Source organism: Sinocyclocheilus rhinocerous, unplaced genomic scaffold (genome assembly GCF_001515625.1).
Source record: "Sinocyclocheilus rhinocerous isolate Xijiao unplaced genomic scaffold, SAMN03320098_v1.1 scaffold597, whole genome shotgun sequence".
Taxonomy (NCBI): domain Eukaryota; kingdom Metazoa; phylum Chordata; class Actinopteri; order Cypriniformes; family Cyprinidae; genus Sinocyclocheilus; species Sinocyclocheilus rhinocerous.
In genome coordinates, this window is record NW_015649570.1 from 486,142 (window position 1) to 507,006 (window position 20,865).

General features: G+C 36.9%; 1 protein-coding gene across 1 annotated transcript in view; it reads left to right on the forward strand.

The window, feature by feature from the left end:
• LOC107710711 (AP-1 complex subunit beta-1-like) overlaps positions 1–20,865 on the forward strand; it is a 33,975-nt gene that overhangs the window by 3,938 nt on the left and 9,172 nt on the right. The window contains exons 4-17 of the mRNA XM_016515545.1: positions 1,878–2,099; positions 2,297–2,417; positions 3,805–3,900; positions 4,112–4,227; positions 5,147–5,312; positions 5,470–5,568; positions 5,872–6,131; positions 6,383–6,575; positions 11,305–11,346; positions 12,773–12,919; positions 13,466–13,611; positions 14,535–14,664; positions 17,113–17,197; positions 17,377–17,463. Coding sequence (XP_016371031.1) covers positions 1,878–2,099; positions 2,297–2,417; positions 3,805–3,900; positions 4,112–4,227; positions 5,147–5,312; positions 5,470–5,568; positions 5,872–6,131; positions 6,383–6,575; positions 11,305–11,346; positions 12,773–12,919; positions 13,466–13,611; positions 14,535–14,664; positions 17,113–17,197; positions 17,377–17,463 — 1,910 coding nt within the window. The remainder of the gene's footprint in view (positions 1–1,877; positions 2,100–2,296; positions 2,418–3,804; positions 3,901–4,111; positions 4,228–5,146; positions 5,313–5,469; positions 5,569–5,871; positions 6,132–6,382; positions 6,576–11,304; positions 11,347–12,772; positions 12,920–13,465; positions 13,612–14,534; positions 14,665–17,112; positions 17,198–17,376; positions 17,464–20,865) is intronic.

A 20,865-nucleotide genomic window follows, 5' to 3' on the forward strand; every position in this document is an offset into this window, starting at 1 on the left:
CTATTTTATATTGTATTTATTTACAGAGGTATATTATGTCACACTTCACACTTCTCTAGTAAGTTTCGTCTGTGTGTGAAGACAGTAGCGCAAATCTGTGAATGAATGTTCCGAAGTGAAATAAACTTCAACGGAATAAAGTTGAATGGAATTGAATTGAATTAAAGTTGAATAAACTTCAACTTTACTGTTCAGTGCATTGATGTCAGACTCATTTTGGATAGTAAAGTTTATTGTTAAATTCCCTTACATATCTCTGTCACCATTATAAGTGTTTGATCACCACATTTGAGTGATCATTGCAAAAAATGTGTTTATGTATATATATATATTCTGTTTATGTATATACTGTATTCTATATATAGTACCAGTCAAATGTTTGGACCCTCGAATGGAAAAGTGTCCAAACTTTTGACTGGTACTGTACTATAATATACACAAAGAATATCGGCCGATATATCGGTATCGGCCTTTTTTTTTTACTCCCTAATATCGGTATCGGCCCCAAAAAACCCATATCGGTCGGGCTCTAGTCTTAATTTCATTTTCAAACATTAAACAATTAAAGTTTTGTTTTGATTGAAAACTTGGTTCAAACTACATTTTTTTAAAAATCCAATGCACAAGCTTAGTTAAAGACTGCATAGACAAACAGATATTTTTAAACCTTTTTTAGTTTTGATGTAAATGTGGCAACCAGCATCTAAAATTTTAGGAAAACTGTGGTCTCTTTAATGGTCTGAAGCAGATTTGTAGATTACAGGTTTTCTTTTTCTCCTGCTACTATAAATTTGCATTACAAAAAAACCTGAAGTGGATTAGAAGCTTTAAAAAGCCTGTGTTGTCAGCACTGACAGGCGTGTCAGAACAGTTTTCTAGCCAGTAAATCTCAACAAGCTGATTCTTGTACTTGTGATTGTCAAAGAAGATTAATTACATAGACCAGGCATATGATAACATTACTGTTTTTTTTTTTTTAATTAGTGCTACTTCAGAGTGAGCGTATGTTACCATTAATTTAAATTCCTCACAGGCTTATTTTAAGATGATATTTCATTAGAGCTGAGATTTTATTCACATGTTAGTTATTTTCCTTTTCAGACTGTATTTAAGAGATAAACAGATTTGTTGGGGGATAAGCCTCTGAGAGAAAATGCCTTTTTTTTTTATTTATTTTTTTAGCTATAGCACTTCTTTGATTATATTCATAGAATTAATATGTAATTTATATAGCAGCATGAATAACAGTTCAATACAGACCATACAAAGTGCTTATGAGTTGCTGCATAGATTATAACAGGAAATTCATGGAAAGATCAAACAGGAGAAATTGGTTTTTAATGCAGGGTTTGATTAAATCAGACCAAGGTATTTGAACAAAACACATTGTTTCTTTGTCCGAATGTTTGCCCTCAGAGAAAATTATATTTTTGTTATACCCATATGTCAATATTGTCAGTATGGCTGAAATCACGTGGTCAAATTTGCTGTAACTAGCTATAAGAATTAAGTATATAGTTTTTTTTCTCAAAATGTCAAATGAAAGTAACATTAAGATTAAATAAAATAGGATCCAGGACAGAACCTTGAGGTACATCACACTTTATATTCCATTCTGTTCCATTTCATGCCAACTTTATTGAAACATTTTAAAATGATCCAAATCCAAGGTTGAAAACTTAAATCCATTTGTAGCAGGATTAATAGGGGTTTTGTCCTCCATGTTCAATCTAATGATGAACAATTTTGGCAGGAGTTGTGTCAATATTGTGAAAATATATCAAGTTATTTTTCTGGAAAAAAAATTAAAATAGTAAACCTATTCAGTAACAAATGCCAGAGCATCTTTCTGAACTCGCTCTTTCTGTCTCTTTTAGTATCTGTGAGCGTGTAACCCCACGTCTCTCTCATGCTAACTCGGCTGTGGTGCTGTCAGCAGTGAAGGTACTGATGAAGTTTCTGGAGCTCCTGCCCAAAGACTCTGATTACTACAACACTCTTCTGAAGAAGCTCTCTCCTCCCCTCGTCACGCTGTTGTCTGGGGAACCTGAGGTTCAATATGTGGCCTTGAGGAACATCAACCTTATTGTGCAGAAACGGTTAGACTGCTGTCCTTATTTTTCAGTCTTTTTAGTTGTTTTCTGTGGCACTAGTTTAAGAGTTGTGCTAATCACTCAGTGTCTTTACACATGAGCACATTCTGTATTGTCACTAGATGGCAATATTGTCCAGCTGTCAGTTTGCTTAGGTATTCTAAATGTTTTGATCAAATGGTGATTGCTCTCTCTACTCGCAGGCCTGAGATTTTAAAGCAAGAGATCAAAGTGTTCTTTGTCAAGTACAATGACCCCATCTACGTCAAACTGGAGAAACTGGACATCATGATCCGCCTGGCCTCTCATGCCAACATTGCCCAGGTATTTCAAACGATGTTTGACTCTTAGCTTTAAAAGTAGTGCTGTCAAACGATTAATCGCGATTAATCGCGTCCAAAATAAAAGTTTTTGTTTACATAATATTTATTATGTATATTTATTATGTATATGTAAATACACACAAACATACGTAAATATTTTACAAATATTTACATTTATATATATATTTATATTCATATATAATTTATATTATATATAAATATAAATATTCTATATATAAACAAAACATATTTTTCTTAAATATATACATGCATGTGTGTGTATTTATATATACATAATAAATATACACGGTACACACACATATATTATGTAAACAAAAACTTTTATTTTGGATGCGATTGATTGTTTGATAGCACTACTTTAAAGACAATGTGAACAGGATATTCAACAAGAAAACTGTATCACATGATTATTATCATGGTGTGAAGTAAACAAAGCAAGTTTGAGCATTTAAGAATCTGTAGTTCTGTAGTTGCAAAAGAAATCACACACATCATTTATCTTGTAGCCAGTGCTTTTCATTAGTAGGCAGAAGCAGCCAGCTAATCCACGACTTTAAACGTTTAAACTAATTCTCTAACTAATTAAAGCTGCATTAATAACATCATTATCTTCAATGATTTTCACTGTCATTTATGTAAATATAGCGATCTCTCTCTCATAGATCGGCTCTGTCCTAAATTACCTGTGATCCTAGCAAAAAAATGTAGCTAGGACATTGGCAGCAGTAATCTGAGATTTAGATTTCAGTAACAGGAAAATGTATCAACACTTTATTTCAAATGAAAAATTAAATGTTCGACTGAATGTTACATAAAAATGCAACATTAATTAATGTACAATGTACATGTTTTTTTTGTATGAGTATGCAAGACCTACATATGTACACTTTTTTTATATTGCACATTGCATTGCAAAGATAACAAATTAATCTTCGGTAAAGCTGCACTGTCAATTTCTCCTAATTGCATATTACTCAGAATTGTGCCTAAAATGAATATGGTCCCTTACACTTTCTATTCAGTGATGGTTTGTCATTGTGTTTAGCAAAAACACATGCTTAAGCCCATTAAGCTCTGAGCTGCCTCGTGTAAAATGACAGCTCTGCTTACACTGCATCTGATGACAAATTACTTTGTTACATTTCATTCTAATACACCTCTTTGCTGTTTTTCCATTTACTTATGTTAAGTCATTTAGCTATTTCCCCCACAAACATGTCCATTTGTTAGATGTTAACATCAGACTCTTCCCGAACTTTCCCCCCAAGCTTATAATGTAGTGAGGTCATTCAGCCTTTCATTTACTTCATTCTGAAGTATGATTAGTTTCTATAGAAATCCATTTAAAATGATGTTAATTTCTGTAGGTACTGGCTGAACTGAAAGAGTATGCTACTGAAGTGGATGTAGACTTTGTTCGGAAAGCCGTTCGAGCCATCGGCCGTTGTGCCATCAAAGTGGAGGTATGTTATTCAGCTCTATCTGTATGTATGTCACCTCATTCCATAGAGAAATGTCTTAAAATCTCTTCTTTTCTATAAGCAATATAGAATTTTCTTTTCTATATTGCTTTTTTCATTGTGTACCATGGATCAAGTGCTGTAGTGCTGTGATGAGTTTTGTCATTGTAATGTATAGCTGTGACTGAGTTTTCTCTTATATCTGTGTGTACAGCAATCAGCTGAGCGCTGTGTTAGCACCCTGCTGGACCTCATCCAGACTAAAGTCAATTACGTCGTGCAAGAGGCCATTGTGGTCATTAGGGACATCTTCCGCAAATACCCCAACAAGTCAGTTCATAGCTCTCATATGAAATTTTTTTTGTAACCTTTTAGTACTGAATGAAATCACGCTTGTCTTTTCGCTGAGCTTGTCACAATGTTTTCTGGGATTGCAGTTTCTGTAAAGTGTACATTCTGTGCTGCCCTAGAATTAGACTAAAATGTCTTCATGTGAGGAGCCGACCTGTGTACGCAGCACACTAGGTTTTGGAACTGAGTATATATTAGGGGCCATTTACACGACAATGTTTTCATCCAAGAACGGGAAACTTTTTATGCGTTTTGACTGTTCGTTTACACAACAACGGCGTTTTGGGGACTGAAAACGCATATTTTTGAAAACGGGTTTCAAAGTGCAAGTTTTTGAAAACGGCCCCGTTGTCGTTTCCGTGTAAACACCCAATACGGGAATCTTTGAAAACGGTGATGTCATGCACGTGCGTAGTACGTGTTGGGTATGTAGACATGCGCAGTATGTGTTGATTTTAAAGGCAAGCCCGAACAAACGTACACAACAATGGCGGAGTATATGGTACTGTTGTTGCTGCTCAAGAGTTTGCTAACGCTTCTTCAGCAAAGTGTGGATTTACTTCACCAATATTACAACCAACAGCGGAGACGCATCATATACAACATATAATCGTCACTTCCCTACAGGTACTGTTTACTAACAAGGTGACAGTGCCAACTACTGGCCTGGCATACGTAATACAGTGTTTTTGGCCGTTTTCGCGGATATGTGTAAATGCGAATCGTTTTGAAAACGTTGTCGTGTATACGTGAAACTTTTTAAAAACGCAAGGGAAAAACGTTTCCGTTTTTGACTACATCGTTGTCGTGTAAACGTAGCCTTAGTTTGTAAACTAATGTGGAATGAAAGAACATGTAACTAATGGACAGCGAAAACACCTCTCTGTTGTCTGTGCAGGTATGAGAGCATAATTGCTACTCTGTGTGAAAACCTGGACTCTCTGGATGAGCCAGATGCTCGAGCTGCCATGATCTGGATTGTCGGCGAATATGCCGAGCGTATCGACAACGCTGATGAGCTCCTGGAGAGTTTCCTTGAGGGCTTCCATGATGAAAGCACTCAGGTTTGATATTGTTGTTTGGTTTGGTGAGGTTTTTTTTTTTTTGTGGTGTTTTTTGTTTTGTTTGGGTGTTTCTGTTATGGTTTTTGTTTTGTATACAGCATTTAGTTTGTTTAAAAGCAGGGATCTGATTCAGTATCCACTGCATTGTTGCTTTCAGGTCCAGTTGACTCTGCTGACAGCCATAGTGAAGCTGTTCCTGAAGAAGCCCTCAGAGACTCAGGAGCTGGTTCAGCAAGTGCTCAGTCTGGCCACTCAGGTGAGATGGAGAGGTGCTGATATTAGCAGCTGAAAATTATTTGTTTGGCCTTTAGTCACCCTACATATAAAAAATACAGTTAACAAGTGCATATGCACTGTATATCAGTCAGATAAAGATTTATTTTTTTGAATATATTTGTAATGAAAGACAATTGCAAACTTATGCTCATTGCATACAACAGTGTTTTTCTAACAGCATGATGGATAATAGTGTCAAATCTCCAAAGGAGCTCAGCGTCTGGCTGTCAGTGTTACGTTTCCTCTCCATTCATACAGTTTTTTTTTTTCTTCATCTCCTCAGGACTCTGATAACCCTGACCTGCGTGATCGCGGCTACATATACTGGCGCCTGCTGTCCACCGACCCTGTGACCGCTAAAGAGGTTGTGCTGTCTGAGAAGCCTTTGATTTCAGAGGAAACGGATCTGATCGAGCCCACCCTGTTGGACGAGCTCATCTGCCACATTGGCTCACTGGCCTCCGTCTACCACAAACCCCCCAATGCCTTTGTGGAAGGAAGCCACGGCATTCACCGCAAACATCTGCCCATCCAGCATGGCAGGTACTGAGACGGCTAAACATCTTGAACATTTCACTAGCTAAAAATGGCTCATGTTGTTTCATCTCTATGTGAGATTCTCTGTTTTTCGAAAAAGGATGTCTGAATCAGTCTCAGTCCCGTAATACAATGGGGGGACTCATCGAAAGTAGTGCCAAACAGACCCAACGTTGTCCTCTTTCCACTAGAACAATGAAAAATCCTTTGTTCACTTAGTGTTGCCCATCTCAGTGTGTGTTATCATTCTTTTGTAGTATCGACACTGGGGAGAGTCCAGTCAGTGCCGGTCCGACTGCTTCTATCGATCAACCCCAAGTCATTCCATCTCAGGGTGACCTTCTGGGAGACCTGCTTAATCTGGACCTCGGTCCCCCCGTCAACGTGCCACAGGGGTCTTCCATGCAGATAGGCGCTGTGGATCTCCTCGGAGGTGGTCTGGACAGTTTGGTGCGTGTTCTTGTCTTATAATTGTCTGTTTCTGTTTGTGGATTTTACCATCTTTTATAATGCCCTTTTAGAGTGACCAGTGTTGTTTTTTTTAAGCTCACTAGTTTCTCTGCGGCTTGAGTTCAGCCTGGATAGCGTGTTCACTGGTGCAGGTGTGGTTTAGAGGCTTTAGGGTACTCCACTAAGCGTGAGATGATTGCAGCAGTGTATTTCACATTTGAGCGATAACCACACTCGTTACCATGACCACCACGTCTCACAAGCTTCTGCCTGATGACAGTGAACAGCAAAGTGAAGAATCGCAGGGTGAAACAGCAGCGAGGTCAGCGCTTCTTAACTGGAAAGGGAATGTGATTGCATAAGCGCTCTGACTTTCAATCAAACGCTCATCATTTATTGACACAGTGCTGAATGCTGCTCAGTACTGCAAATCCAAACTTGAAATATGATGCGGGGAAACGCAAGGCTGATCACGACTAAATGCAGTTTTAGGTGTGCATATAATAGAAAACAGGATTTTTTTGCCCTTCTGATAAGAGTTTGATTGTACTATGTAGATATACAGTGGGTCCAAAAGTGTCAATATGACATGCCTGTCCTTTTCAATGCAAATAATGTTATCAGTATACAGTATAACAATTTGAACAAAAAATGAACATGAATTTCAGAACATTTTAGTATTTGGTTTGTCCCTCTTTTGCTTTAATTTGAGATGATTCCAAGAGCATCTTGAGATTCAATGGAAGCAAGAACAATCTGAACATCTGTACATTTAATGATTTGCTTAGTGACACAAAATTGCAGAATCAGAAATATTTCTTAATTTCATAATGTTTATTATCAAGTGTAAGGCCCTGATCAGACAGAACGCGTTTTTCAGATTTGAAAACGCAAGGAACACCGCACTGCCTTTTTTGGTTTACTTTTTTTTTTATTTAAGCAGTATGCTGCATTTTTTATGTTGCTAGGCAACCACTGAATCAGCTGTCCTGTCAGTCTAATCAAGGATTATAGCGCAAGCGCTCTAAAATCTTTGGTTTACTGTTAAGTAAACTGTCATATTAGCAGAAACGAAAAAAAAAATACAGCTATGGGGTAACCTGCGACAGCCACCAACAGTTTCTCCTCCATCACTGCAGTCTCCAGACATTCCAAGCAACTGTAAACGCCTGTCACCACAACAGACGGCCCGCCTCTCCATTCATTCGATTGGACAATGGAAAAAAAAAATGCGAATGATGTCGGGCGGCTAAAATGCGCATAAACAGCACACAAAATGCACATTGCCAATAGAATTTTTTTTTAAAAAGGTGCCTCTCGGTGTGCCTCTCGACCTTAATTTGTTTTTAAATCCCATACTTTTAGACCTTTGGAACCCACTGTACTCCGACACAAACTGGTGCATGTTAACCTGTGATTACCCAAATTTACATCTATATGGTACGGTATATTTAGGTTATCCAATCAAGCAGAAATCATTTACATATAAAATTTAAAGGTACAGTTGCAGCATTAGTTTAATTCAGAGGGTCAGAGATAAAGTGAAAAATTAACATTTGAAACTAAACTGCAACATTTTTGGTGCAAAAAACCTTGACTAACATTATAGGTGGATTCAGGGTAAAAATAACATGCTGCATAATTGTAAGATATGGCCCCTTTATTATTGTTTTGAGCACTGATCATGGCGTAGCTGCAGGACGTGCATGTGTTGAAGTGGAGAGGCTGTGGTATATGAAGTGTTCTGACTCTGAAGCAGAGCTCAACCGCAGCACCAGAACCCCAGGGCTAAATGTCTTGCCGTCTTATACACAGTCATCAACCCACATAAAATCTTCCACTCAACACACACATGCACAGTTCCTGAGGGAAGTAAAGAAAAGATTGAACATTTTTGGTCAGGATGTGTGCAAATCTCAATGTTCATGTTCTCTAAAAGGACAGAGTAAAATGAACACACTGAGAAATCTAAACATTCACAAAACCATACGATTGTAGTTTAATATTAACATTTATTTTAATATTTACGATAACTTTTCATTTTAAGGTGTAGTTACATGTTACATGTGCTATAGTACTACAAGTTAATAATAAATTATGTATTATTATAAGGATCTAAACGTAACCCCATAGTAAGTATATGTAGTATATGTACTTATTTGTGTAATTACACTGTAACATCACCACCTTAAAATAAAGTGTAACCGTGTTCACATATTATTTACAAGGAATAGCTCAACCCAGTGTCATAATTTACTCACCCTTATGTCACTTTCTTCAGTGGAACTCAAGTGAAGATATTTTACTGAATGTCTTAACTGCTCTTTTCCATATACTGAAAAAATTGGTATAACCTGTGATTACACTAACACATTGAATTAAATATGACTAGTGACACATACTCCAATAATCTTTTATTTACAACTTAGAAAAATCATTTTTACAGTGCAATGACAGTTAATGATTGAGCTTTAGTTGTGTTGAGCTTTAAAAGTTATATGCAAAAAGACAGACACACTGTTATTTTTGCTCCCTAAGAATTTTAATTGAATGAATTGCAACATTTCGACCCCAATCTGTCTTTGTCAGGCTTTGAATTGAGAGCTTTAAAAATGAACCATCTTACCTTCGTTCAGCAAAATACCTTCTTTTGTGCTCCACTAAAGAAAATTGTACTGTCTGGAACAACATGAGGGTGAATAAATTTTGACAGGACTTTCATTTTTGGGTGATCTGTCCCTTTAATGAATATTATGGGAAATATTGCATGTATATGCCAGGATCTTCACATCCAGAAGCAATTTGTTCATTTTTTTCCTGGAGCCACAAAAAGCCTATTTTCTCCTCCTTGTGAATAATTGGATTTGTTAAGCAGCCATCTCCAGCATGGCACATGTAAAGCATTTTATTATCTCCTCAGTGCAATCTTCTCCCAAATTGGAGGAGTAACTATGTCAGAGCTTTGCACGGGTGCCCTATACAAACCAGGATAGAGACACAATGCCACTTGCTGTGTGAAGATGCTGTTCTAGCTCAAGACGTGTTGAACAGGACTGTAAGGAAAGGTTTTGCAATCCCGTCTCTAGACTAGACTGCTCAGTGATACTCCTTATGAACCACTCCTCCACCAAATGACAAAACACAGGTTGTGAGACTTGACCAGCAGTTAAATCAGTATTCAGAGGTGGGAAAAGTTGAGGTGCTGGTTCTTGTGCCCCAGGCAAGATATGACATATATAATACATAACAGACTAGTCACCTAGCTAGATTTATTCTCTTATACATACAATTTGGGGTTGGTAAGATTGTTATTTTTTTTTTTATGTTTTTCAAATACGTCTTTTATGCTCACAAGGCTGCATTTATTTGATCAAAAATAGAAGTAAAGTAAAAACAGTAATATTTGAAACATTGCTACATTATTAGTAACAGTTTTCTATCTTGATATATTTTAAAATGTAATTTATTCCTTTTAATGCAAGGCTGAATTTTCAGCAGTACTCCAGTCTTCAGTGTCACATGATCCTTCAGAAATCATACTAATATGTTGATTTGGTGCTCAAGAAACATGTCTTTATATTATTATTAATGTTGAAAACAGTTGTGCTGCTGGATATTTCTGTGGAAACGGTGATGCATTTTTTTTTAAGGATTCATTCATGAATAGAAAATTCAAATGAACAGCAATTATTAGAAATTGAAATCATTTATAACAGTGTAAAAGTCACTTTTACTGTCACTTTTGATCAATTTAATGTAATTTAATTTAAATGTAATACCGTCTTTGTTGAATAAAAACATTAATTTCTTAAAACAAATCTTACTGACCCCAAACTTTTAAATGGTAGTGTGTTATTATAATTGTTTTATATAATTTGTTTCTGTTTTTCCTGTGCTTTAGTTGGCATGCTTTAGCTCTTCGACAGTTTGCTAAACAGTAAATCTGCACTATACAGGAGTGGTTGTGTCTTTAAATTAATTCCCAATAAAGCAACACCACTACAGCCATTCAGACAGACGTCCTTGGCCATTGCGTCATATTTATGAGTTTCCTAATGCAATTTGAAGTTAGGGTTGACAAAGCTTGTAAAACCTGTCAAGAGATGCGTTCTTCTCCTGTGTTCTGTTCCTTCTAGCTCTACACAAGAATGTGTTTTATGCAAACAGCTCTTAACATATTAGATGAACCTGAGAGCTAATTATTCAGAGCTACTTTGAGGCCGATCACCCAGCTATTCACTCAGGCAACTCATGACTCAAAAAAAAAAAAAGTAGTTTTGCTCATGTCTAACTGAGAGTTATGTTTTGTTCTGGTGTAATAATTCTTATTGGGTCTGCCACTGACTCCTAATGCTGAATGTAATGACCTTTTTTGTTTTCTAACCTATGAAATCACTGCTCAGCTTCAGTGCTAACCGTCATGGGGATTCAGCAACAATAACAGCCTGTAATGCAGGAGCACCACTCAACTCTTCCTTCCTGCAGCTTCACTCATCTCAGTCTTAGTCCACAGCTGAATTAATGGCAGCGGGTGTCTCATAGATTACATTTTCAGGTTGATTTTAGCAACTGGCAAAACAAAAAGTACAACATAGCAGGTTTTAAAAGTTTGTGACGACATTTCCTTTGTAAACAGGAAAACTCTGTTAATAATGGATCCTGGACGTGTCTCTTGTCTCTCTCATGTTGTTTGTTGGCCTGGAAATGGGTCTTCTGTTCTCTGTTGTAGCTCGGGGGAGATCTGGGAGGAGGTGTTGGGGGCAGTCCTGCAGTAAGTGAGCTCCTCTCTCTCTCCGCTCGTATCCGTCTGTCCGCACTCAGCATGTTGTGTGCTATTTATATGATTCTTAATAGCCTGTCTAGTGTAGACACCTAGCTGTGTTCTGCTTTGTTTCTTTTTTGTTTGCACAAAAATCCATCCTGCTTTGAGGTGATATGATGTTCCTGATATGATGAACTTCTCTAAAGACTTCTGTATAACAACCTACTTTGTCATTTGTCTTTAAAGTGCTGGTGAATTTATTTATTTTTTGGCATTTAGGTAAAATGCCTTGTTTTTCCTTGGTCTCTTTTGCTCATCAAGGCTGCATTTATTTGATCAAAAATAAAACATTAATATTGTGAAATATTATTATAATTTAATATATTTTAAAATGTAAAAATGATTCCTGTGATGGCAGAGCTGAAATTTTAGCAGCCATTACTCCAGTCTTCAGTGTCACATGATCCTTCAGAATGAAATTTTTCTCATTAATATCAATGTTGAAAAGCATTTTTGCTGCTTTAATATTTTTGTTTTTCAACATTGATTAATAATCATTTATTATTTCATTATTAATAATTGAGCACCTACTTTGTCATTTGTCTTTAAAGTGCTGGTGAATTTTTTTTTTTTTTTGGTACCTAAATGCCTTGTTTTTCCTTGGTCTCTTTTGCTCATCAAGGCTGCATTTATTTGATAAAAAATAAAACATTAATATTGTGAAATATTATTATAATTTAATATATTTTAAAATGTAAAAATGATTCCTGTGATGGCAGAGCTGAAATTTTAGCAGCCATTACTCCAGTCTTCAGTGTCACATGATCCTTCAGAATGAAACTTTTCTCATTATTATCAATGTTGAAAAGCATTTTTGCTGCTTTAATATTTTTGTTTTTCAACATTGATTAATAATCATTTATTATTTCATTATTAATAATTGAGCACCAATAATGATTGATAATAACTGAGCACCTAATCAGCATATTAGAATAATTTCTAAAGAATCACATGACACTGGAGACTGGAGTAATGATGCTGAAAATTCAGCTTTGACATCTCAGGAATAAATTGCATTTTAAAATATATTAATATAGAAAACAGTTCCATTAGATTAAAATATTAATTTATTAATTATTTCACAATATCATATTTTGACTGTATTTTTGATCAAATAAATGCAGCCTTGGTGAGCATAGGAGACATCTTTTAAAAACACTGCAAAATCTTAATTATTCCAAACATTTGATCAGTAGTGTGGTTTGTCCCTAATATCAAAATACAATTAATTATCCTCATATCCCGCACAACTGGTGTCGCCTACATGAAGAATGCCTGTTGCTGTGGTTTAAAAGGTTACACAAACGCTTCCTAGAGTAGTTTCAACTCTTTTGACGGTTAGAAATCTTAAGATCTCTATGTTTGTGTCACGCAGGTGGGCCAAAACTTCATCCCGTCATCGGTGCCCAACACCTTTGCTCCGTCTCCTACACCTGCTGCTCTCAGCAGCGGCCTCAATGACCTGTTTGAGTTGTCCTCAGGAATGTCCGTTGCTACAGGAGGATTTGTGGCACCTAAAACTGTGAGTGCTACTCACCACTTAACTTTAAACCATAACCCCTCACCCATTTCTGATGATCTTTTATATCATAATGCAGAGTTCAGTCTGTTCTCATTGTCCAGCATGAGCATTAACTTCATGTGCTACATAAATGCAGGCGTGCAGAACAGCTCGCGGGGGCACAAAGTCTCAGGCATCTTCATTAATAAGAGCTTCATTAGAGCCAGAGTAGGTCAGTTAGAGTAGGACAGAGCACAATTAGTACTTTATGATCTACCTTGTGGAGCTATCCAATTCCCCTGGTGCTCTGGTGCCTACTTATATATGTGTTCATTTGTCTCTTTTTATCTGATTTTGTTTCTTTTTGGATGCCAGCTCAGTTCTTGTAAGCAACCGTGTCTGGGTGAGTGAGTTTAAGCGAATGTCAGACTCCTCCATTAAAGTGCCCTTCAATTTAGAATGACTGTAGTTATCCTCTTAGAGAAGATCATAACCTTAATTTATTAAGTAGACAAAACTGTAAAACAGAGGAGGTACGGTGGGGACTAATTTCTTTGGTTTGTGAAGGTATGGCTGCCAGCAGTCAAGGCAAAAGGACTGGAGATATCTGGAACCTTCTCTCGGCGTCAAGGGCACATGTACATGGACATGACCTTCACCAATAAAGCACTGCAGCACATGACTGACTTTGCCGTCCAGTTCAACAAGAACAGGTCTGTGTTTATGTTTATGATATTAATCATTCTGCTAATAGTTGATGATAATCATTGTGGCATATTTTTTCTGTAACCAGTGTCCAAAATGAAGATTTTATATTTGAGTAATTGTTGTTTTATTTTAAATAATACCAGTATATTTGGTTATATAACTGAATTTAATATTATATACTGTATATAATACATTTAAATTACACTACCATTAAAAAATTCCAGGTCAGTAGGTTTTAAAAGAAATTAAAAAAAAAAAATTATTCAACAAAGATGCATTAAATTGAGCACAAGTGATATTTATAATGTTACAAAAGATTTGCATTTCAGATAAATTCATCTAAAAAATCCTGAAAAAAAATGTATAACAGTTTTCACAAAAATATTAAGCAGCACAACTGTTTTCAACGTTGATCATAATAAGAAATGTTTCTTGAGCTCCAAATCAGCATGTTCAAATGTTTTCTGAGAGATCATGTTTGCCGTAACAGGAATAACTTGTTTTAAGAAGAATTAAAATAGAAAACAGTTTTGTGATGTTTCACAATATTACTGAATTTTTTTATATTTTTAATGTATTTTGCGTATTTTGTGTATTTAATGTTTTTATATATTTGTTTCCGTTTATTTATTTTAGCCATTTATAACAACAATAAAAACATTTCATTTTCCTAACTAAACTTCTGAAGGTAATTTTCCACAAAGATAAAAGTAGATCTACAGCAATTAGATAATCTAGGTATCTAATTAGGGTTAGATTATTATTTTTACATAGTTATTTAATCCATGAATTGTTTTTTGAATCCTTAAAGTTACAGTAACTCAAATTTTTACTCTCACTCGCTAAGTGTTAATTTGCCTTGCCTGTAACTGATACATAAAGTAGAGCAATGAGAGGCTATGTACATATGCTTTGTTGTTGTCATTAGTTTTGGAGTGATCCCCACCACACCTCTCCCCATTCACACTCCACTGATGCCCAGCCAGAGCATCGACATCTCCCTCCCTCTCAACACCATCGGCCCTGTGATGAAAATGGACCCACTCAACAACCTACAGGTACAATGCATTATTGCCTTTCGCTGTGTGTTTTCACTCACCCATACACACCCACACACGCCCATGGGTCCTCCTGAGGTCCCTTCTATGCATTAATCATCCCACAGGAAATAACACGTTACAAATATGCCGTTAATGTTTAAATTACATCTCTGTGTATCCAAACCTCCGAGCTCTCAACTGTACAGCATGCACATTGGTCTCTGATTATTTGAGTCAGTTGTCCCCACGTGCTTCGTTAGTTACTGAGATCATTTGTGTGAACAGCAGCTGCAAAAGATTCAATTTCATGCCTTAATAACACTCCAGATAATGAGTACTTGCCCACGGCATCTAGTCTACTAATGCAGATCATCAATCAGATACAAATGTCATTATGAATCATCATCGTTTCATATGATTTATATCAACATGTTTCTGCCTCATTAGTTTTAAACCAGTGTGTCGGTTCATCTTTGGATGGATGTCCAACAGTGTTTGCTGTCCCAATGAGATGTCCCAACATTTTCCACCTCTATTTTCTGCCCGTGACATCCTGCTGGGTTGCTCTCTTTACTTCATGCGCCCCCTGTTTAAGGATCCTTTTCTGTGACTCTTCTCCTCTCCTCTTCACTGTTGTCAGTGTAAGCATCTGGGTATTCACTATTAAACCGAGCTGCCCGCAGAGTGTTTATGACTTATGTTAATAAGTTCAGGCTTCTCATGAGCTGAAGAGTCATCACAGTAAACAGCAGCTGAATGCCCTTTGAATGGCCAGGAGACACTGTGATCTGACCATGTCCAAGTTAATTAAACAGGAGGTGTATTAATTATCGTCCTGTCATCGCAAACACATACAATACATTTTGAAGAGTGTACCAGCTGCCCTTTTACATAAAATTTAAAGTCGACATGAAATAAAAATTTAACCTGTCTGTTTTGTAAATGCATGTTATAGATCATTCTGAATGATTCATCCAAGTATGTTTCATATTTAATTTTTTTACCTTGTATTATTTAAAGGAATAGTTCACTCAGAACTGAAGATTTGCTGAAAATGTACTCGCCCTCAAGGTGAGTTTTGTCATTGGAACAGATTTGGAGATATTTAGCATTACATAAATTGCTCAGCTGTGGATCCTCTGCAGTGAATGGGTGCCGTCAGAATGAGAGACTAAACGGCTGATAAAAACATCACAATAATCCACAAGTGATCAGCACAACTCCAGTTGATCAACTAATGTCTTGTGAAATGAAAAGCTGCAAGAAACAAATCCATCACCAAGGTCCATAATCTATAATTCACACTTCCTCCAGTGAAAAAGTCCATCCCCTGTTGCCTTCTCACATTAAAATCCACCAACATATTTGTTTAGGTCTGTTGTTATGGATTATGGACTCATTTTTGAAGAAATGGGTTTAAAGTTAAAACGGTTTAATGATGGATTTGTTTCCTACAAACGCAGATTTTAATTTCACAAGACATTAATAGATGGACTGGAGTCCATTACTTGTGGATTATTATGATGTTTTATGATTTTTCTGGCGGCACCAGTCGATCAACTAATGTCTTGTGAAATGAAAAGCTGCAAGAAACAAATCCATCACCAAGGTCCATAATCTATAATTTACACTTCCTCCAGTGAAAAAGTCCATCCCCTGTTGCCTTCTCACATTAAAATCCACCAACATATTTGTTTAGGTCTGTTGTTATGGATTATGGACTCATTTTTGAAGAAATGGGTTTAAAGTTAAAACGGTTTAATGATGGATTTGTTTCCTACAAACGCAGATTTTAATTTCACAAGACATTAATAGATGGACTGGAGTCCATTACTTGTGGATTATTATGATGTTTTATGATTTTTCTGGCGGCACCCATTCACTGCAGAGGATCCATTGGTGAGCAAGTGATGTAAATATCTCCAAATCAGTTTTGATGAATAAACAAACTTATCTACATCTTCGATGGCCTGAGAGTGAGTTCATTTTCAGCAAATTGTCATTTTTGGGTGAACTATTTTTAAAACCATTCCACATTTTCTCCTAAATTAGTCAGAAAATACAAAAAAGTCTGCCGATTGTGCTTCTATGACTAATAAAGTTAAATGATCTTCCTTTCCAACAAAGAACACTGGGTGGCTAAAAATAGAAGTCAGTTATGCCATAATTTATTCATTGGATTTCTATGGCTCGCTTTGCAGTCTAATAATATTTACATGGTGTAAAATATGAAAGAACTCATCAGCGGGCTGCGACCATTGATTTCCACTACCCCTCTTTTCTGCTCTTGTGCCTTTCTTCTTGTTTCCCTTTTCCTTTTCTGTCCCTTTCTGTGTAACTGAAAGCTCTTATTCCGTTTGGTGAATAAGGACAGCATCAAAATGCAGTCGGGCTGCAGAGGCGTTTTAGTTCCTTATACAGTGAAGTGTATTTTAAAGTCTGACCGCTCAACCTTTCTCACCCCAGGTGGCTGTGAAAAACAATATTGATGTCTTCTACTTCAGCACGCTGATCCCTCTCAACGTCTTCTTCGTGGAGGACGGCAAAATGGGTACAAGCACTCTGCGCACACATGCTCAATCTAAAAACAGCACACTGTTTCACACTGAGGTTTTGATTGAGCTTAGGTTTTATAAAAGAGTGGATTGATGGGATGTAGCTAGGACTGAGCACACTTTAGACACTGATTGGCCAATCCCACTTGATAAGCTTTAAACCTTTCTTCAACAGAGCGTCAGGTGTTCTTGGCCACATGGAAGGACATTCCAAATGAGAATGAGCTGCAATACCAGATCAAAGACTGCCACTTAAACGCAGGTGAGTTCATCTAGTGCTCAACTTGCATTGACTCATGAGTTAGAGTAGAGGGGTTTTTGATGTATGGATCAGCGGTCATTGAATCAAAGGCAGATAGCATAAAGTTTACAAATAGCAGGGTAACTGGAAAGGCCTTTTGAGCTGTTTGGCAGAGTGCTCATACCTCTTTGTAGTTTAGGCTCTGTCCATATCCAGACTGGCACCTGATGCAGCGAATTGGAACCTTCTACAATGTGTCTAGTTGAAAGACACTCCAATTAATATGATTCTATTTACATGTACAAATGTACAATGTTAAAATTGATTGCTATAAAATACATTAAGCAGCACAACTGTTTTCAACATTGATAATAATAAGAAATGTTTCTTGGGGTGCAAACAAGCATATTAGGATGATTTGTGAAGAATCACGTGACACTGAAGACTGGGGTACTGACTGTTAAAAGTGTAGCTTAGCCATCACAGGAATAAAAACATATTTTAAAAAATATTTATTTTAAGTTGTAATAATATTTTACAGTACTACAGTTTTTGCTGTATCAAATAAATGCAGCCTTGGTGAGCCGGGGATGGCTCAGAAATTCTATTCTGTATAAGACATGGCAATGTAATACATACTAATCATTATATTATGTTTTTTTTTTTACACTCCTAGTATTAAAGCTCATTGCACAGGCCTCACCATAGTCCCAGACAGTGTTGAACAAGCATAGATTCTTGATTTATGACTGCGACTTCATGTGATGCTTTGATATTAAGCCAACAATTGAATTATTTGCTTCAAGCTTTATTACACAACATCCACTGCACAGTTTGAGATTTAAAAAAGCAGAAAAGGTCCCCGTTCTGGAGTTCCCACCATTCTGTTATAATTCATGGTTAATTATTTAGTCTGGTGGCAATGTAAAAATGTTGTGGAACGTGGTGGGCTGTGCACAGACTCTGACAGAGCTGGTTTATTTCAAGGCTTATCAGCTCGCTATTTGTATTTATCAACCTGGAGCCAATTTGAGCATACAGCAGCAGACACGTGGGGTGGAGGAGCGCCGAACACAGGGACCAGCACAGAGAGCCTGTTTCACTCTCTGGAATTACCGATCAGACGCCCAGAGGTGCCTTAATCACCAGACATCAGACAATCTCACTTCCCCTGCTTTCATCTGCTCTCATTTTAGCAAGGCACACAGATGCACTATTTTATCCAGCCGAATAAAGCATTTGTGGTCTCATCGCCGCATGTAGTTCACACAAAAACAGCAGTAGTTTGGCAAATCCAGGCTTTGATTTTTTTTTTTCTCTTTCTCTGATGCCTTGTTTTGGGAGGAGAAGCCATGCTGTTCTGTTTCAGGCATGTTTATTTGCATGTAGAGAATAATCAACTGCCATTGTGAGATGCAGATTGGCTCTAGCTTGTCATGACTTGAATAACAATGTGAACGTAATGGAGCGTACAATTGAGGGCAAGCTATAACCGAATGTCTTTTCCCACACCGTGTCCATTGCTGTTATTTGTAAATGACTGAATGTTTTCTCATAGAATTGAATTAGTGGGAAGTTGTTTCACATTTTGTTGTTGTTGAGACTGGTCGATTTGTTCTTTATCAGAATGCAGCTGCAGTTCTCGGGTCCAGGAGGAAGGGATGCGCTCGTGTCCGTGGATCAACAGATTCCTAATTATGAATAATTTCGGCACTTAATTCAGCAGAAAATAAACATCACTAATTAGTTTTCAGCGTTAATGTTTTACAACCATTTACAAACCTAATTGGTATGCTGCAGAATTGCTCCCTGTACATGAACATTACAGAGATCAAGAATAATTTAAATACAGGTTCTCCAAAATATCATAGAGATGCAGGTGAAGCAGCCACCTAGCAACTGCATAGCAATGTTTTAACAGTCATTTCGTATACTTAAGCAACCGCATAGCAATGCCTTGGCAGCCACCCACAAAACCCTAGCATTGTATTCTTTAGAAAATTTGTATTAATATTGCATGGTGTCCCTCCTCATCCGCCTCTCTCTCCCGTCATGAGCTGCTCTGTGTGTGTGCTATGTATTGTGAGGACAGACTCAGAGGATTGACAGCAGTAGTGTGAAATGGAGTGAGTCACAGCACACTCCACATGTTGCTAATACCAGCTGTCATCACCTGATTCTGTGGCTTATATAACGCAGACTAACTGCCACCTTCCTCTGACCTTTCTCTCTCTATGTATAAATGTTTTCCATCTTCTTTGTCCGTCATCCTTATGGCTTTTTATTTCCCCAATCCATCTTCAAATACTTCATTACGTTTTATTGTGCCACTTTACCTTGCTCTTGTTTGCGCCTGTCCTTGTCTTTCAGCGCATGACTATCTCTGTTGCCAGGGGTTTCATCATTCCCTCTCTCTCGTTCCATGGAGTCCAATGCTCCCAAAATGCAATGATATGGCTCAGGAGTGATTTATTCCAGAACAGCATCACTCAGGAGTTTCATAGTATGATGTGTAAAATAGTTTTAACACTGCAGGACTGAATAAATTAATTTGGAAGTAGTTCCAAATCATAACAAATATAATTAAACTCAGGTAAACTTTATTTTAGATAATGCCAATGTGTGTAAATACTGTGTGTGTGTGTGTGTGTTACATACATTATATATTTTCATAGCGAGTCCAATTTTACTTTAAATTTTATTTTAAACTATTCAAAATTAATTTGAATAATTTTATGATTATAGGCAAAACCCTTTTTTCCACCCAAATGATAAAAGAAAGATGAATGGCCTTTTTTCGAGGACAATACAATTCTGTATGTCAACTGCTCAGATACTAGTCTCAGCCTCAGATGTCACACCCACGGACCGTTGGCTAAACGTCTGATGCATGTGGCACACAAAATTGGAAACACTTCAGGAGATTCGAAGTCGTCATCGGATTGGTTGAATTATACAGGCTTTCCGGGAGATGTGCGTGTCGCGTTCTTTTAACGTTCTGCCTGGAAACAAATATGCCGTGACGCCAAACCCCCTCATGGAAGAAGAAAGCCGTCGTGTTTACAATTGTGATAATGAGTGCTTATCAGGATCAACTAAACGCTGGATTTTCAAAAGTATGTGAAATATTTAAAGTTCGCGGCATAGAAGTCCAATGCTCCCAAAATGCAATGATATGGCTCAGGAGTGATTTATTCCAGAACAGCATCACTCAGGAGTTTCATAGTATGATGTGTAAAATAGTTTTAAGTAGATTACCTTCTAAAGTTAAAAAGAGGTTTTTGTAAACATGGCGACTAATATAATGTTTTTAGGGTAGGCTTTTGTTATCCCTGTTATTTATTTGTTGGTTTATTTATTTGCTTTTATAGATATATATATATATATATATATATATATATATATATATACAGTATCTCACAG